The sequence below is a fragment of the Ciconia boyciana genome, chromosome 16, assembly GCF_034638445.1.
Source record: "Ciconia boyciana chromosome 16, ASM3463844v1, whole genome shotgun sequence".
Classification (NCBI taxonomy): Eukaryota; Metazoa; Chordata; class Aves; order Ciconiiformes; family Ciconiidae; genus Ciconia; species Ciconia boyciana.
In genome coordinates, this window is record NC_132949.1 from 5,559,071 (window position 1) to 5,577,581 (window position 18,511).

General features: G+C 41.4%; 1 protein-coding gene across 2 annotated transcripts; it reads right to left on the bottom strand.

Annotated features, from left to right (window-relative positions):
• Positions 1 to 2,642: 2,642 nt before the first annotated feature.
• On the bottom strand, positions 2,643 to 13,693 carry PCTP (phosphatidylcholine transfer protein). 2 transcript variants are annotated; one of them, XM_072880998.1, is made up of 6 exons: positions 13,547 to 13,693; positions 9,259 to 9,376; positions 5,469 to 5,548; positions 4,962 to 5,133; positions 4,359 to 4,426; positions 2,643 to 3,863 (listed from the first exon to the last, which is right to left on the bottom strand). In XM_072880998.1, exons 1-6 carry the CDS (start codon positions 13,691 to 13,693, stop codon positions 3,798 to 3,800), a joined length of 651 nt encoding a protein of 216 aa, XP_072737099.1. In that variant the 3' UTR covers positions 2,643 to 3,797. The 2 variants fall into 2 exon arrangements, with proteins under 2 accessions (XP_072737099.1, XP_072737100.1); XM_072880999.1 differs by lacking the exon at positions 4,359 to 4,426.
• Positions 13,694 to 18,511: the final 4,818 nt, after the last annotated feature.

Here is an 18,511-nt window from a genome sequence, read left to right on the forward strand (position 1 = left end):
TATACCATTTACTAGTGTGCATTAATATCAGAAGTCTATCCCCCTATCTTCCCACATTTTTGTTCCACTAAATTATAAAAACAGCCAATGACCTGCTTGAGAAATGAAGCATCAACCAGATGTTTCCTGAGCAAAGACAACTTGTGTTTCCCTTTACACATCATCTTCTGAGAGGCAGCACTATAATGATTGCGTATCTAACATCATTTACTATGTTGACTTTGGGTTACTCAGAATCTTTCCTTTACTTTACCTTCCAACTCAAATACAATAGCTTTACAGAGATCACATGGAAAGAATGGATTTGAATGACTAGAACACAATGTGGAAGAATGGTTTATATTCACTTTGTTACAACATCACTCCTTATGGAAACAGGGGATGGGTGCCCGGTCATCCCCAAAAAGAACCACTTCTTTATGTGAAGAACAGCATGCAAAAATATGTTTTTCTAAGAGCTGGCAATTTTAAAACAAAAGTTCAATACGAGAATAGATCCAAAGTTCCTTATGATTTATGGAAAGTCTGATTATTGCACTTTGGATCAGATGCCTGTTTATTCCCAGAAACTACAGTATTTTTCTAGTTCTATTTGGCTGTTAGGAAAACTTCATTAGTCCCTACTAATCTGTAGAGTGTGATACCTACTAACCTGTTAATGGGGGTGGGATATAGAAGAGAGGCTCAATCATCATCTAACAGAAATGCTTCATTCTTTTTATTCAAACCACCCTATGTTTACAACAGATCACTCTAAAAGAACAAGCTTTGAGCTCCATTTTTAGGCAAGCTAGTGGAAAGAGAAAGCTAACTTTCAGGTACTACATTAACAAAGAGCACGGGAAGGGAGGGTCCATTTTTTTTAATCCTGTGCACCAGAACTCATAATGCGTAATGACTTACAACTTTCACAGCAGGTAAATTCCTGTTCAAGCTATCCAGAAAAGTTCATGATGCATGTATAATTTATACAAGATCAATATTTCATCAGTCATGAATAAAGCTCTAAAATGCTTTATGAGTGCCTTCACATCCAAAGACTGAAAAATACCAACACTTTCCTTCTGGTCATAATCTCCCATTTAGACAAGAAGCCACATCACACAAAGCTGGAACTGCTTTTTCTTCCCTAGTAATACAAGATAAGTGTAGTAACACATACTTAAATAAACTGAAGTGTCACTGCATATTTATGTCACTATGAAAGCCCACGGGGACCTAAATTTAACAGATCTGATGTTGCATTTATCTCACATCATTGGTTAGATGCTTGCAAATAGAGGAAAAGCTGTTTTCAGTAGCTACTGTTCAATCAAATGTTTTAATTTGGAAAGTTGTCTACAGCACAAGAAACTGCCTGTGCAATGGTTTTAATAAAGATACATAAGCAAAGGCCGTGTATTCTATACCCTCAGTGTGGGGTCTGTAGGAAATCAAGTTTTCAGCAAGATTGACAATGGAGCCATTCAGCCTCTTCAATGCTCAGTCTTACTGTTTCAGCCCACTGCAGATAAATGTATACTATGTCTTGATGACAGATAACTATAATGACAGAGATGCAATCACAAAGTTATTAATATAAAATGCTTTCCCCCCTTTCTCCTGCTTTCATTTCGTTAAAGACTAAACAAAATTATGGGTTGGTTGGAGAAAAAGGATTAAAAAAATTCTCATCTGTACATGATTCATCTCTAAGCACATACTCAGCTCACTAGGTACACATTTCTTGTACACCTTGAAACTCTTAAGTTTTAAGGTAGGTTTACAATTACAAATATGTTTTATGCTACTGTGGTACAGAGGTCAGTTTTGTTCAGAAGGAATTGGAAATCAGTTAGTTCCCATCATTGTTCCAGCAATATTCATCCTCAGCTAGTCCCCTTTTTAAATTCTGTTATATCAAGTCTAGAATAGTTTGTTTTGCTCGTCTATCTTCTTTTTGAACAGTCTACCTAGTCCAACTTTGCTGCTTTGCTTCAGGACATGACTTGCATCCACATCCTGTTGTTCAAAAGCAATTCTGGTGTTCTTGTGACTGCTTATGACATTTGAATTCCTACATACTTAGCACACTGCTAAAATGCTTTCTGAATTCTCAAGGTAATTTTTTTAAACACTGCCAAAAATAGAAATTTGAGAATTTATATAGTCAGGTAAAACACTATCATGTTCTTGGTATGATGGCCATAATTCATTTTCAGTACACATAAATAAAAATTTGGCTCTAGTTCCAGTAAGCACATGTGTACAAAAATTATGGAACGTTAAAGAGAATTATGCTTCAGAACTATTCTCTCTAAGTCTGTTCTTTATCTGCTGGGAAAAAAAAAAGTGAAAAAGTGACAGCTACATTTAAAATTAATTGAAAGTTTTCTAGCACTGTAATATTCAATTCAGTAATGGTCTCCAAGTCAAAGACACTTGAACGATGCGTAAACTGTTGGCAGCAAGCTCTTCACAACACATGGAATCCTACTTAGTTCTCATGAATCCAAGTTATTCTTTCAAAAGCCTTTAAAAATAAAACAGCCCATAATATCAGCCTGTCATTTGTAACCTGCCCAGCATGGCTACTCTTAAACATGAGAGATGGAACAAGAGCACTGCATGGATAGAATAATGATTTATTGGAAACAAATATTCACACAAAGTATAAAGGCAATCACTTCAACCATTTCTTTTTTAACAAGACAAAGCTACCCCATTACAAGATTTGTTCAGTAACAGGATTAGATTTAGTAACGATGCAGAATATTTTAAATCCCTGAGATTGAGGCCCTCCAAACTTTTATGCTCTCCATCCTCCCACCCCATCCCTTATCCCTCACAAAGGTGCTGGAAATTTAATTTCCTGCTCAGTTGTGCTTTTAGTGGATTACCATCCAAAATTACAGTTTCATTCTTTACATCAGCATGAAATTTTAAAATGCAAGCAAGCCCAAGTTTTACATCAAGCTCATTCACATTCAGTTGCAGGCATCCAGTTTAAAATCACTTCCAATTTAAAGTTGGTATCCAAGCTGCTTTATAGATAAGGCTACTGACTCTGAAGATACACCTTGCTCCCCTTAAATCAGACATGGAAGCCAACTCCTCCTTTTTTTCCTAGTTGGACACAGCTAATGGTTTTTACTTTTCATACAGGGGTATTGAGATGTGAATGCAAGGCTTTAGGCAAAAGTCCTTTTATATCTGGACTTAAAGCCATCACAAGGAAGCTTAGTAACACAGAGTTCCAGTTCCTACTGCAGACTTCTAGTAATTTACCTATACGGCCCTCGGCATTTTTTAGGTTTATAGCAGACAGAGTTTAAGAACGACAAACTTGGGTAGCCAAAGTGTTTCCTCCTAAGCAATCTAAGTTTCATTATTCAAATTCAGTAGGAAGCCACCCTGAAAGGCCACAAAAGCAGATCCAGGCATAACACATGCAGAGAATTTTCAGTCCAAGTTCAGACATTTTTCCTAACAAGATCGTTGTCTCTTGTCCAAGGATGTAATATTTCAATCAACAGAACTCCTCTAGCTGACACATGACAGTCAGCATAAGCAAAGCATGGGGGACAAGGCTAAACTTAAGTACTTTCAAAGGGATACAGCTGATGTTTGTGTTACCTTGTCAGTGGCTAGCTCTTCAGTTGGAGATGGAAACAAAGATCTAACAAAATTCAAGGCATAAACCAGCTAAAATAAAATTCTTTCCAATATTAGAGGTAGATTTTATCCAGTGTAATATATAATAGCCACTCCTGTAAGTGCAGAGCTCTAGGAATTAAACAATTCAGATCAACTTTGACCTATGTGCTCTTAGAATAATTACGGCAAGCTTTTTGCATATCCTTCAAGAAAGTCGGCACACCACTCTGTAAAGAGAAAAGTGGAAAAGTCATTCTTACATAATGTAATCAAGAAAAAACTATAAGCAAGATGAGAATTCCCACTATATAGATCAAGGCCTTCAAGCAAATACAGGACAATTCTAAGGTCTTGTACAAAGCAGCAGACTATTCCTTTAATCCTTCATGAACAGACTGCATTATTGAAGTCTGCTTGTGTTAAGGCTATTTGCATACGCTCTGGAACATAGATTTGTTGGTTTTGTTGCACAAATTTACCTGCCTGGTTGACTAACCAAAGGAATTTTATAGGAATAAAAAAAAAAATTTAAGACAACTGCCACGAGAGCAGACGATAGCAAGACTCTAAAAATGGGACTGCATAAGAGCTAGAAAGGTCAATACAATAGTTTCAGAAAAAAAATAATTCTACCCAACATACAGAAGACAGGTATGGATGCAGTGAGTACGTTGTTTGAAAAGGATTAGCCAAAGACAATTGTGCTGTCAACCTTTACTTACCTTGGCAGCCCAATTGACCAGCCATGATGGAATCATGCCACCAGGATTATCAAAATAGTACATATAGACTAGAGATGAGAGAGAAGTTACCAGAAAGTTATCCAGCCATAGTCTGAGTATTAGCTCTAACACCATATGACAGAAGCTGTCTGCGTGCATGACTGAAGCACCAGGTACAACAGTTCTGCTCTAAATTCTTCACAAAAAAGTCAACTTGTACTGGGAATGTGAAATAAGTACAGCCATTCCCAGTTAACCTCGGGGAAGCTGAGCGCGCCATAATATTAATTTAGACTATTGCAAACCATTTTAGGCAGCCTAAAATAAGATTGTCTTTAAAGGACTAATCTCTAGAATGAAGTGGTCAGTAGTCTGTTCTTAACTACCCAGCCCAACTGTTAAATAAAAGATTCTTAACAGTAGCACACTGCACTGGACGTTTCCAAAAGTTTCATTCATTTTAAAGCATTTCTAGTGCTCAGTACATCCACTTTATAGTAATTGGTTTTAGCTTAAAATTTCCAGTCTCCCTCTTTGTGCGTTTTGCTAATACACACATTCTTTGGCTACATGACTTGTGATCACACTTTCTTGACCTCTTACCTTTAGATCCAGTCTTGCCATCACTTTCAATTGCCAGACTTTGTTTATAGCTTTTAACTCTGGTAATACCAGGCTTTTCAGCGCACTGAGGAACAGACACACTTTGAGCTAACACAACCCAGATCTTCCGCCCATCAACATCCATCTCTCGACATTCACGAATATAGACATACTGTATTCCAAGTTGAGGAGGCATGTCAAAACAGTGTCAGTTTGACATATGATGAATTGACAAGTGAATTCCATCACAAATACAAGCCCCTTCAAGTTATTTCTTATGCTTCTACAGGATTCAATCCTGCAGAGTAATAATTCAGCTATGCAAGCTTCAGTTGTGTGTGGGAAGAGGCACCCACACTCTTCTTCATGCTATACATATTCATGTAACATGGGGACTGCAAGATCTTAGATCAAGTGCAGCAGAGCAGTAGAATCAGTACATTGTTGGGATCCCTGGATGACCAGGTGACAAAAACTGCAAGAGGAACAAAAAGCTTGAAAGGATACATCTCTGTTTGAGAGAGGAAAAGGGTACTTCACTTCCCAATAGATTACTTTTTCACCATCATATGTTTTCTCATACAGTTCTACAGTTGAAAAAGGAAGACTGTTAGGTATTTTTAATTTCTACTGCAACAGAACCACACATGGCATCAAGAACTCCTCAGATTTCTGACATGAATACATTTTACATGCAACCCTTATGTCAAAATTGATATGTATGTAAAGTTGTAGCAGTAGAAGACATTAAAAAAAGTTCTGTAGCAGGGTTGTTCAGGAACCAAATACACAAAAATAGGTGGCCTGTTTTTCTGCTGCTATTGAATTCACTGATGAAAAAAACCACCCAAACCCCCCAAAAAACCCCAAAACACAAACCAGAACAATTCTGGGGGGAGGCAGAGTCAAATTCCTTTTCAGACAGTTAGCTCATTCAAAGCCTTTCCATCTCAACGCTTTTCCCTCGTCTATGCATATTCTGTATAATTCTGAGCCAAAAGTACGGTATGCTTTTTCACGAGCATGTCATTATCCTTGTAAATGATTCTGGGTTAACACGGAACTAGGATGAGTACTGCTCTCTAATACCCAAAGAGGTCTTATGTGAGGGATTAATTAAGTTTGGAAAAGCTATTAGGAATTTCACAGCAGTATATACAGGCAACAGTGAACAATAAGCTTGAGCAGTTTATGAGCCTTCATTATACCACTTTCACTCTGCCTGGAAACTCAATCAGAAGGCAGCTGAATAGGAAAAAAAAAATCTAAGAATAGTCCCTAAAACATGGCAGTGACTCAGTCAGGTAGTAGTGTGGCATGAAGGAGAAAAAGTAGTTAAAATCTAACTACATAATTGAGTTTGATAAACTGTCTACTGTATGGCTTCTTCCCTTCAGGTAGTAACTGCCATTACCAGGGTAATGGACCTGACAAGCCATGGGGCTAAGCCAGGGTAAGTTCCTGTCTGCTCAGGGACTGGTCACTATGTGGGTGCAGTTAAAAAGGGTGTGATCCAGAAAGGTGGTTCACATTAACAGAATGGTCTTTTCCTCCTTTAAAGCAGACTTCTGCCTGAGCTGCTATATCCTTCACAACTAATGCACACAGTCTGCCACATCACTTTCAGTGGTTTTGAAAATATGGCTAGAACAGACGGATAATCTCATTGCTAAGGCAAGAAGAGTGCCACCGATGGGAGATTCTTTCCCTATATAACATGTTCCAAACTAGGCTTCTGTTAGTATGCCCTGCAAATCAGCTGCCACCCACAAAAACAGCTTCTCCTCTTCTCCAGGTTGGAGCAGTATTGGATGCACAATACTCCCAGTGTTGTAATAAGCTACAGCATTATGCTATCCACCAGAGGTCACTGGAGCATTGGTTTATTGGCTTTACTTTCATTTCTAACTGCAGAGCTTTCCTTTTTCAAAGGCATTAAGACGCTATTTTAAAGACCTCGATGCAATTCCTAGCTACTAACTCATCTACCTTTGTATCTTTGCAAACACAGAAAAAACACACAATAGGTAAGTTGTGTCCCACCTGTATTCACTTTAGTCTGTCAATACTAGTGGATGGCTTTTGATCAAAGCAGAACACAGTGCATTTTAATCAATAACCAGATTTCACTTAGCATTACTACAATAGATCACAAGTCCATTTTATTCATAATAGGCACAGCTGTGTTTGCTACTTTAGCAGTCAATTATTACTGTTAAATTGTTGGGAAGTACTATCTCAGTCAGGATGGTGTTGCAATCAGGAGTAGCAAGTTTCAATATTGCTCAGACCCAACCATTTTGTAGCATGCCACAGAAACAGGTGATACCTCAGTCACTACCCTACAGTTTAGTCACAGCTTCCCTGCTGAATTGGCAGCTGCAGCACAGTCCAGGCCTCAGGATGTCCACATCTTGTGGACATCCAGGAGCCTGCTTTGGAAACAGCCAGGGTGCTAACAGCAATGCAACAACAGCAGCAGACTGATACCAAAGTTTGAGGCCTCAGGCAAACCCTTGGCAAGAACAGCTCAAAGCACGACCCTCTGAAGTACTCACAGGAATCCTGTCCGTATCTGCCTCCAGTCAGGCCTTCATAAAGAGTTTTGCTGAACAGAACTAGAGGATAGAGATTAGCTCCTCTTAAGCTTAGTGCAGGAGCAGTTACCTTTTCAACTAAAAAGGCAGCTACTTCTACTCTGGTCACGTTTTTATTTCAATGCCAGCCAGCAGTTCAGCAGAGAACTCTTCTTTGGACTGCCATTATTGCATAGCTGTAAGAGCAACAGGGAATACAAACGGTAAAACAAATAGCAAGATAGCTCTGAATGGAAGTTTTCTGGTTTTTCTCCCTAAACATGAAAGGAGAAAAACCAAGCTTATATAGTTTACATTGAAAATGTTGGCTAGCCCTATTTCATCATATGTACAGTTCTAAAGAATGGGGTGGCTTATATCAATTTTTAAGCTAAAAGGAAAGTGTTAACATTATGTTTATGCCCTTCAAGAGTTAACTTCTGCGAAACACTGGACTTGAAGTACCAGCACAAGTCTAAATTCACAGATGAACATATCATGATCAGCAAGGATATAAACATCAGCTCTGCAACATTATCTAGTTTTTAGTTTAAGGGTGTAGCTTCCCCCAACTGCTTCCTTTCTTTTCTCTAAGAAGGCATTACAAAAAAAAAAAAAGTGTTTGTTTAAGAAGGATTCAGTTCTCCTAAATGCACTTAAATCAAAGACTACTGAAGTAACTTAAGATAACATAGTATTTTTTACATCCAATCTGATAAAGTTGAATCTCACTCCAGCTTTTTGTTTCATTAATGGCAAAGTGGCCTTTGCTACAAGAAAGCTATTGCCCATTTTGACAAATAACACTAATGAAGGCATAGCTTCTTAAGCTTGACCAAGTACTGACATGAGTCAAATATGTGGTTCTCTGTACCAATACAGCCAAAGGCATTACCAGTAATCATTCACCATAGAGCTGTCCTAGACTTAACAAGCACAACATTTAACAATTCTTTGGTTTTTAACACTGTTCTTTGTTCAGCAAAACACTTTGACCATGTTTCAGTTTTATTGGCCTGAACTGATTTTAAGCACGGGCTTAAAAGGGAAGGGCTCCTCATCTTTAATATAAATGGATTACTGGATGCCTACATCAGCTGAATCCTTGCCTTGTCACTACTGACTTAACATGTTTTACCATCATATGGATATCCAGGTTCAACTCCCTCTTTCAAAGACAACATTAAACACAACTAAATTAGTTATTCCTCTCTGTAAAAGCCCAAAGTCACCAACTATTCTTTCAATAGTTTCAATCATTTCTGATTGTAAAAGGTGCAAAGAACAACCGATACTTTTCCTAAAAGACATTCCATCACGCATCAAACTGGTGCAAGCCATTACACTGCTCTGCTGCAATATGCAAAGATGCACAAAAGGTACCATCTCTGTTTCTCCCCGGAACATCTACTAAAGTTTAACCTAGGAGTTACAACCACTAGAAGCTGCAAGCTCCAGCATAATAAGTGATGCCAATTACGTGCTTTAACCAATGTGGAAAGTATTCATTCCAGAAGGAACCTATATGGTGATTAGACCTTAGCTGTTCCACATCAGTGTTTACTTGTATATTTGCAGAGTGCAACATTATCCCAAAAGATACTTAAGTCTGGCTGAAAGTCTTTGGATGCAGCAACTTTAAAATACCTTTGAACAAAGTTTTAGTAGGAAGAGTCAATATGGACATAAAGCTTGCTTTTAAACTGCCTAGATGAGCTTACCTTTAACATACTGATCCCATTGTTTTCTGAAATCTAAATCCATATAGACATCCACACACAGTTTTGGGGGACAGTCAGCAAGACCACCGAAGATTTTATACTCATAAAGTCCTGATTGCTGTGGAAACAGAATGGGGAGAGGAAAAGTCACACAGGAAAGGGAAGTACTCTGCAGCAGGGAGAACAGCTGAAGGAAGTTAGGTGGGGCACATACCAATTTGCTCAAGAGCTGTGAAAGCAAGTGGTCAAAAAACAATGCAAGATTCAGTCTTTAACCTCTCAACTTCTTCATCTATACATGAAAGTTTAAATCCAGACACACTGACCTGCCTAGCACAATGGTTGTCCTTCCCTTACACCAGTACCCTTTTACTTCATAAGAAGTTCCAAAGGGAGCATGTTTCTTCACACACACAAGCCCCTTTTCATCTCCAGTGGTCAGTGTGGACTAAATCCTGCCCACACTGAAGCTTACCAGAATCGCTAAATTGTTGCGGCAAGTCCTCCAAAACCTTACATAATGTGTGTAAGAATCTGAGCCATTTCCAGGTTACTAAGTACTGCACTATCTCGAATAAGCTTTCCAGCAAGTCAGGTATGCTTATACTTCAGGCTGTGATAGAAGAATGCTTTATAATGTTCATGCTTATATACAATGCACTATTATATCTGCCTTGAATATTTATCAGCTATTTTCTTTCTGAAAGCTGTCTGCACTGAAGGGGTGGGGTGCAGGATATCTCCCATGTTAACGCTTTTACTGTTTCTCTCAACATATGGAAACTCCATCTGTGCCTATAGAGCAATGTTTGTTCTATTGTTAGTACCAGTTCAGGACTAAATTAAAACAATGAGAGTATTTTGAATATACAGTGTAGGAGTCAAATTCAAGCATTCCCAAGGAAAGGGAGGGAAGGATTATACAAGATTCTGTTAGTGAATGGTTGATTTTATTTCTTCCCCTCCCCTTCACAAATCAACCCTAGAAGATGAAGATTCAATGTATCAGAAGATAACAATGGGACCAAGAAGCTTAAGCTACTCATTCATCCTCACTGTGGCTTCACTGAAGCCTCAATCCCTGGCTTCAAAGCTGAACTGTTCAGCACCTGTGTAGCCCCATGCACTCAGGTCATCTTTGTAAAAGGCATCAACGTTTTTCTTTTCACAAGAAAAACTGACTTTGAAAATATCACACCTGAAATTGAGCCGAGACCCAACAGCATATGCCAAAGCACTACATTGGTACTTCAAAAATAGTTGGTTTAGCTTAAACACTATTTCATTCCAGGTCACTAGTCAGAAATGCTATGTGGATTATCTTGCACACATGTATATTTACATTAAGTATCACATAAGGCAGGAGAACAGCAAACCACAATTCTCCTCGCTCTTCTAGTAATTCAGAAAAAAAGCTTTACTTCCTCATGTCATTGGGCTGCTCTTCCACTGAAGAACAGAAGTCTTTGTATTTGTTTCCTGGACTTCGGTTATGACTGCATCTTGAGAGGTAACAAACCAAGCTCATCCAAAACTTTAATTCTGCAGTCAACGCGCAAAGTTCATCAGCACGCTCACCGTTTCTTTGCATTCTTTAGCGTCCTCTTAATCAGTTTGACAAAAGAATGTCATGCAGTAATGTTCTCATTTAAGCTATCAGAGCTTAACTCAAAGATTTTGCATAGAATTGTGTGCTTTGTACCTTAGTGAGGACAGACTACAGTTTCACACTTCCAAACAGAGTAAAAGCTTTAGGACCACAAACTACTACATTGTATTGCTTGTTTCTAAAGCTTTTATGTTCCACCCAATAGGCAGCTGGAAGTGCCTGCAACACTTTTTAATTGAGGATTATCAAAAGATACGCATACAATATAGGTCTTTAAAGCATTTGTGCTGTAGACAGAACCTCCATCAGAGGTTAAAATACAGCTGTAGTGATGTCATTTACTGTCACATAATTCAGAAGCCATTAAATACAGAGTGCAAGTGCTGCAGTACCTAATCTCCTGACTTAGCAGATGGGATTCTACCTTACATTCAAAGGTAGGCTCCCAACCGGTTCATAGTCTCAGTTCAGTCATTCTTACATCTGTAGCCTTCAAGTTCTTATACTGTAGCTCAAGAGAGATCAAGAAATTATGCTGTTCTTCTCTACCAATCCATTTGTTCCACTGCTAGACAAATTGTGGTATCTTTCCTCATCATTAAATATCTTCTACCAAAAAAAAAGATAGTATTTGGATAACAGTATGAAATAACAAATCATGATCTGAAAAGTGAACAGTACATCTTGCAGGAGGTAAGACAGACAAAGACATTCAATAAAATCAGCCATTTACAATAAGAAAGTTAAAACAAGAGTGAAATGTGTCAGGTTTTCAGAGGCTTATCAGCAGGAGAGTCAACAGCGGGTTGGAATACAGCACAGAGCAAGAAAGCCCAGATCTATTTGTGTCGCCTGTGGAGAAGGTGGAAAGAGACGGCAACAGGACATATAATTGCTGGACTTGCAGTTCAATAAGTGTTAAAAGCCAATTTTTCCAGTAACAACTTTAAGCAAAAACCTTTCTCCTAGACTTGGTTCTTCTTCTCATGTGGCAATTTGAAGCAACTGAAAGACAAAACAAACAAGAGACTTATTTCCCAGCAGAATCAGAAGACTGGACTTGAAAAGGTCCCTTGCGTCCTACCTAGTCTGTCCATCTACCCTAAATTAGGGTCATTGTACAAGATGCAAAAAAAACCAACAAAAAAAAGACACCTCAATGTTTTTCAGTTGGCTCAATAGTCCTTCTATATAAAAGCATGAGAAGGAGAAGCCTGAGCTACTTTCCATCCAGCCAGCTTCAATTTATACAACAGCAGCAATGCCACAGCAACACAGGCTGCCCCAATGCCAGTCTCATGGACACCTGGACCCATTTCTTTGGCTAAATCCGGCCTCCTACTTTCTGATGTTACTTTGCCTTCGTTCACCGTGTGATGCATTTACAGGTCTGTGATGAGCTCCAGCCCTAAAGTTTCCATTTCATCCACTCCAGAAGCAACACCCCTAGTACCCTCTACTTCATCAGCATATCTAATTCCTGCATAGACACCTGGCAGACACCACAGGCTCACCTTTGCTGATAAGCTTGTCTTGCTATTGCCAGTTACCATGCCCATGCTGGAAACGGGGACTGTTTACCACCAAAAAATTCTGAGGTGTATGCAGTGACTTTTTTTTTTTTAAAAAGACTTTCCCTACCCTGTCTTGCCTTTCACACAGACCTATGTGTTTGCTTTATTTGCTATTTTTTTCCTAACATGACCATGCCTGAAATGATTTTTCAGAATACAAACACAAAATTTTCATGCAAAGCACAGCATGAAGTCCAGCTTTATAAGGAGTTGAGAGGTAACTGTGATCACAGAGCTAAAGAAATAGCATATTTATATGATTCAAAAGTCATTATTAAATCATGAACCTGCATCAGAATGGAAACATTCATTATGTTAATCACTTACAAGTCAGTTCTGGAAGCCTAAACTTTTGAACTTCTCAAGAGAAGCAAGTCCCCCCAAAAGGGGGGAATTTCATTCCAACCGTTTCTGAACTACCTCCCGATTTTAGGGGGAGAAAGGTGAAAAATCAGTTTGAAGGGAGTTTTGGAGAGAGGGAGAAGGAAGGGAAGCAGGAGTCTGCAGATCAGAAGGATGCTCTAACATGGGAAGTGCTCAGGGGCCGGCGTGCAGGGCCAGGTCTCTCCTTCACCACACACATCCCTCAGAGGGGGCTCGGGAGAGAAGCGGGCGGGACACGCAGAGCAAACACCTCGTTAGACCCACGACTGCTCCTGCCGCCGAGAGCACCTTCCACCAGGAATCTCTCCAGCCACCAGCTGTTAACAAGCTTTAAGGGCCTCACAGTTTGCAGGTTCCCCCAGCAGTTTGTAAGAGCGGTGTTTACCGCAGCAGAGCAGCTTTCTCCATCAGCAGTTAATAGCATTACCCCGAAAGCTGCTTGCTGGGAGCCTGGAGAAACTGAGCCGAGGCCGGTAGCGCCTGGACGGGCAAGGGACCTCAGCCTGACCTGTGCGGGGAACCGGCGGCTCTGGACGGGGACGTGCCGGCGCTCCCCTGCCCCCGGCAGCCGGGCGTCCCCCGCCCGCTCCCGCCCCGCTCCTCAGCCGCGCTCCCCCGGCTCCCCGCCCCGGGGGCGCTCCCCCACGCGGGGCTCAGCCCCGGGCGGGAGGGCCCGAGGCACGGCCGCCCCCCAGCGCGGGGGACCCTCCCGCCCGCCCACCTCGTCGTACAGCCGGTAGATCCTCACGCCCATGCTCTCCACCAGGAGCTGCCAGGGCCCCCCCGCAGCCGGCGCCGGCTGGTCCAGCTCCCGGCAGGCGGCCCGAAACTGCTCCTCGGAGAAGCCCCGCGGCGGCGGCGCCTCCATTCTCCGCGCCAGCGGGAGGCGGTGGCCGGGCGCGGGGCATTGGCGGCCGCGCCGGGCCCAGCCAATGGCCGCGGCCGCCCCTCCCCGCCGGCCGCCCGGCCCCCGCCGCGCCCCGGGGCCGCCGCGCCGCCATGACAGGGCCGCGGGGCAGCGGCGAGCCGCCGGGCCGTCCCGCCGGGTGCGCGCCCTCGGGGCGCTGCCCGCTGCGGGGTGGGGGGCGGAGGACGCGGGTTTACGTGGCTGTGAACCCGCCGGCAGGTGTCCGGGCCCATCTCTTTGCCCAGCACGGCTTGTCCGTGTGTTCTCCGGTTTCGTGATAGGGTCTCAGTTTCTCAGCGGTGCGTGGGGGAGGCGGCCTTTAAATGTGCGTGTCGGCTGTCTGGTGCCAGAGCAGGGCCCGGTTCTGTCGGTGTGTTGGTCAGGGCCGTGCCCGTTGGGTATGCCCCAAGGACAGGGATTTCGGTAGTCTCAATGGGCACATGTATTTATATATGTATATATTTCCACATTTTAAAAAGCAGGCCCTTATGGCCTGTTCATAGGAGAATATATAAAGAACACATAAACGCCGTCCAGCTGGTTGGCAGGCGTGTTTGACACATGCGGGCACCCACGGAGGCCCAGCCAGCCTGGCGGAGCGGGCAGCAGGCCCCAGCCCATGGTGGGGTGGGGTGGGCAGGGTGGAAGGGGACAGAAAGCTTTGTCACGGGGCTGAGCTCCCGGGCAGGAGGAATCCACTGACGGGGACACACCTCACACCTTACTTAGGCTCCTGCTGAACGACACCACCTATAACAATATGCTAGTGTGTGACCCTGGCACAGACAGCCAAAGCCTTCAGGTCATCAAAACGTGAGTGGCTAGGGCAGGTTTTCTCCCTAGAGTTGTAAATCTGTTTTCATTACAGCTTTATTCTGCTAATTCCTGGGAGATTTTCCTGCTGAACACTGTGTCCTCAGAACAAAATGCAAGCAGCTCTGAGCTCTGGGACATCATCAAACCTACTGACTGACAAAGAGCCTGCCTGACAACACTAGCCCAATGTACTTGGTGGTAACCTCTGTGCAAGGCTGGCAAAATTTGGCTTTTTCTAGCTTCCCTGCCAAGTGGCTGACTTCTTTGACAAAGAGTTCACTTATGTCAGCTGTCCCTTCCAGTTCCAGTCAATTGGTTTGCAAGCAGAGCGTGAGGATTTCTGGCTGACTCTGGTTTGGACATACAGGCTGAGCATCATCCTTCACAGCCCAGAAAACTTTTGGAGAGAGAGTTGTGGCAGAAGGCAGGATGGTATCTCACGATCCTCGCCCCAGCATGTAAATTTGATGTCAGAATTTGACCTGTAGCATCTTTCTAAAATAATGTCACTAATCATGGAAATCATACATTACCTGCTCTCACCTCCCCAGTGAAACTGCTAGGCAAACATTCCAGTTCTTTTGTTTTATTTTTGTAGTATGCTTACATGTGTTATGACCTTTTTTTATTAATATTTATACAGTATGTATAAAATATTTTGGCTTATTTGTGTTCTTTGTGAATTACAATAGCGTGCTTTCAGTCAGCTCAGCTGGTTCTCCAAAACATGATGACAATACATTTCTTATGGCTGAACCTTTATGAGTAGATTCTTGGCTAAGCTAAGTTGACTTCAGTGGAGCTGTGCTGCTCACTCAGCTGAAGATCTGGTCTTTAAAATGGAATATGAGGTGATGGTCTGTAAGTGAGACTGATTTAGTTTATCTTGCAGAAATATTTCTTTAAACAGTAGTTTTACTTTTGCAGCAATTTTATCAGATTTCTTTCTCACTTTTATATCCCATTCATGCTCTGAGATAGAACTCACATGAGACTGAAAGAGTTGTGGCTCGTTTGTACAGAGGTGACTTTCACCCAGTGTGAAAAAGGAGGAGTTGTGAGTCAAAGGTTGAAGTTTAACATGCAGCAAGGACACGTGCCTGTAAATGAGCCTGTGAGATTACATGATCTCTTAAGGAGCCTTGTTTGTGCAAAAGGACTAAAGTGATCACAGCTCAACGTTGCCTATTGTTCTACAGTAAATGGTTTGCATTATATGGCTGTCTACATGGCATCTGAGTTGTACGTTGGCTACAGCTGCCCGGCCACTCCCTCCTCCCCCCAGCACTCTCACGGAAAAAGGGAGATTTATCTTGCAAGGCTACTCTAGGGACCAAAACTTTCAAAAAAGGCATTACTGTGTGACCTTTTTTCTTGGTAAATAAGGAGTGGTGATTACTAAGAAAGCACAAACAGTTCTGAAAGGAGACTTTATTTTTTAGTTTCATGTATGTTTATGTAAGTGTTATTATTTATCACTTGTATGTCCACGTATTGCCCTTAGCTTACGGATAGGAGCTAAACTTTGAACCCAAACCCTTTGATATCTGCACTACTAGATAGTGTGGCTGTAGTCTGGGGTGAGTTCAGACACAGCGGGGACTAACTTCCTAGAGCTCTGCCCCGACAGGCAGTGGGATAGCAAATGCTTCAGGGCAGCTGGTTCTGGGAACATGAACCCAAGCTTGAGCGCAGCTACCAAAGGCAGCCTAGATACAGCACGATCCAGTCCAACACATGGATCAGGGACCTAAATACTAACTGAATGAAAATAGAGGGTTACTATTCTAGGGCAATGAGGGGGAGTTTCAAAAGTGCCCACAACTTGACCCACATACTTAGTATTTCTTAGGTATTTAGCTGCTGCCGCTTTCAGTAGGAAAAGATACCTCAAGGAAAGTTGCTGATCTGGACTATCAATGGGATTAATGCACCTAAATTGCCCACCTGTTTTTTAGAGTGGAAATAATTTGTATTAATTCCACCCTAGCACCTAACCTTTCCGCCACTGAAATCAATGCCCAGTAATCCATTGAATTCTATGGTCTGGAATCAAACCAGTAAATTGGAGAACTCCTCCATCAGGAAATCATATGTGGCCAGAAATGAAAACAGCAGTGAATACTACATTGATGTTTTCAGGCCCCAGATGATATTCAGTGTTTGTTTTGGATATGGGTATCCATATGTGAGAGAGTGCTACCAGCTATATTGTGTTTTCCTGGATCTGTCTCTGTGTGGCACTGGTGCACTTTGAGAAATTCTTGACGATGAACAAAAGATGTGGGATTTTGATGGATTCAACTGCTGTGCAGACATTTATATATTATTGTAATTCCATTTTACTCAGTGCATTCCAAAAACTTTGCAAAAGTGCTGAATAGTCCTGACACACCATTTATACAGAATGCACATTCGTATTTCTATTATACACAGCCAAACCAATTATAATCTTCTGCTACTGTTGTTTTATTTACTGCATTATGTAAAAGTCTTTCTTACAAATTGTTTCATGACTTTTGCAGCTTGCAGGAAGTGAGTTTTTCATCCAGAAAGATGAAAAGTAACAATAGCATCTCCCATGACAGACATGCATGTGTAAGGCTGTCTGTTCTCCTCTCCTGTGTGAGTTAAAGGGAAATCTGTTTTTTCAACACTCTTAGAACATGCAGAAAATCTAGCCTGTCTGCCACACTGAGATCTTTATATATTTTATATATTTTATATTCCTGCCTAAGTATACAGGCAGGAAGGGGCACCCAGAGTGACAATCATGTCTTTTGCAAAGAACTAGCACAAGACGTGCACTGTTTGAGCTGTCAGAAGAGGTCTTAAGTGGCCATTAAACACTGGCTTGTATCAGCCTTCTTCATAGAGTTGAATTTAACCCCAAACTATGACTATATCTGTATTGAGTATCTAGTTTCAGCAGAGCTCCACCCAAATAGAAGAGGATTCAGAGAATAACTGGAGTTCTGCTGATTTCCTGCCTTCTAATGCCAAATATTTTTTATCTTTGGTAAAGAGTTTTAATATGCTGGACTCCTGGTGTCAGGACACATCTCTTTCATTTAGCCATGTTTACTTGTGATTTACACCTTTTAGCCACAGCTTTTATGGAAAGTAATGCACTCCCCGTGCAAATAAACTGGAGATTGTGAGGTGCAACCTCTTTACCCAGCCTTGAGGAAAGAGGGGTAATTTTAAAACTTGTTTTAGGAAAGAAGGGATTGCACTATTATCTGCATGACCTAAAATGACTCATTCAAAAGATAAGCAAGGCTATTTAGATCTTGACTTGATTTGGCAAATGGTTGTCGCTACCACACCCTCTACTTTCCTAACCTGTTTACATGGATGTAGGAATATTTCTAAACATTTCCTTTAGCATGTGATGCTAAAGCAGATAATATATATGAAAAGCTCTCCTTTGTGGGAATAGTGAGAACGGGTCTTACTGCAATAATTCTTTCTTTTCTGTCTTAACTACCCTTTAGGTCAGACACTTGACTTACTGTTAATTTCACAGAAGTCATCTATTACGTAGGAGAAAATCTGGGTATTTTAGCTATATGCAGTATTTTAGGTAGATCTTGTGTGTAAGTTTAGTCCCAAGGATTGTAGTGGAATAGGACAAAGACTCATCAGACAGGGTAAAAGCCAAAAGATTTAAAATTCTCATGAAGAAATAAGAAAAATTAGAAATAAACCATAGTTTTTTAACAGTGAAGATAGTAACATTTGAATGAATTGGCAAGACAAATTCTCCATCTCTTGATTGGATGGTTTTCTGAAAGATATACTTCACATGAGCAGAGAATTCTGGTTTCATAGTACAGATCTTGGACTGAATGTAGAACTGAATGCTTTGTGTTATGCAGGATGTCAACTAAGATAATCTGAAGGCTTCTTCTGACCATAAACCTGTATATCTGTGCATCAACAGCCATTGAACACCACTGG

Bases quoted from the DNA above. Each gene is read 5' to 3' on its own strand.
- PCTP (XM_072880998.1), bottom strand. From the start codon at position 13,693: ATGGAGGCGCCGCCGCCGCGGGGCTTCTCCGAGGAGCAGTTTCGGGCC. The intron at 5,549-9,258 runs GTAAGCTCATCT...TTTCAACTGTAG, and splicing joins ATGGGATCAGTATGTTAAAG to AACTGTATGAGAAAACATAT. The intron at 5,134-5,468 runs GTATCCTTTCAA...CTTGGAATACAG, and splicing joins TTCCTCTCTCAAACAGAGAT to TATGTCTATATTCGTGAATG.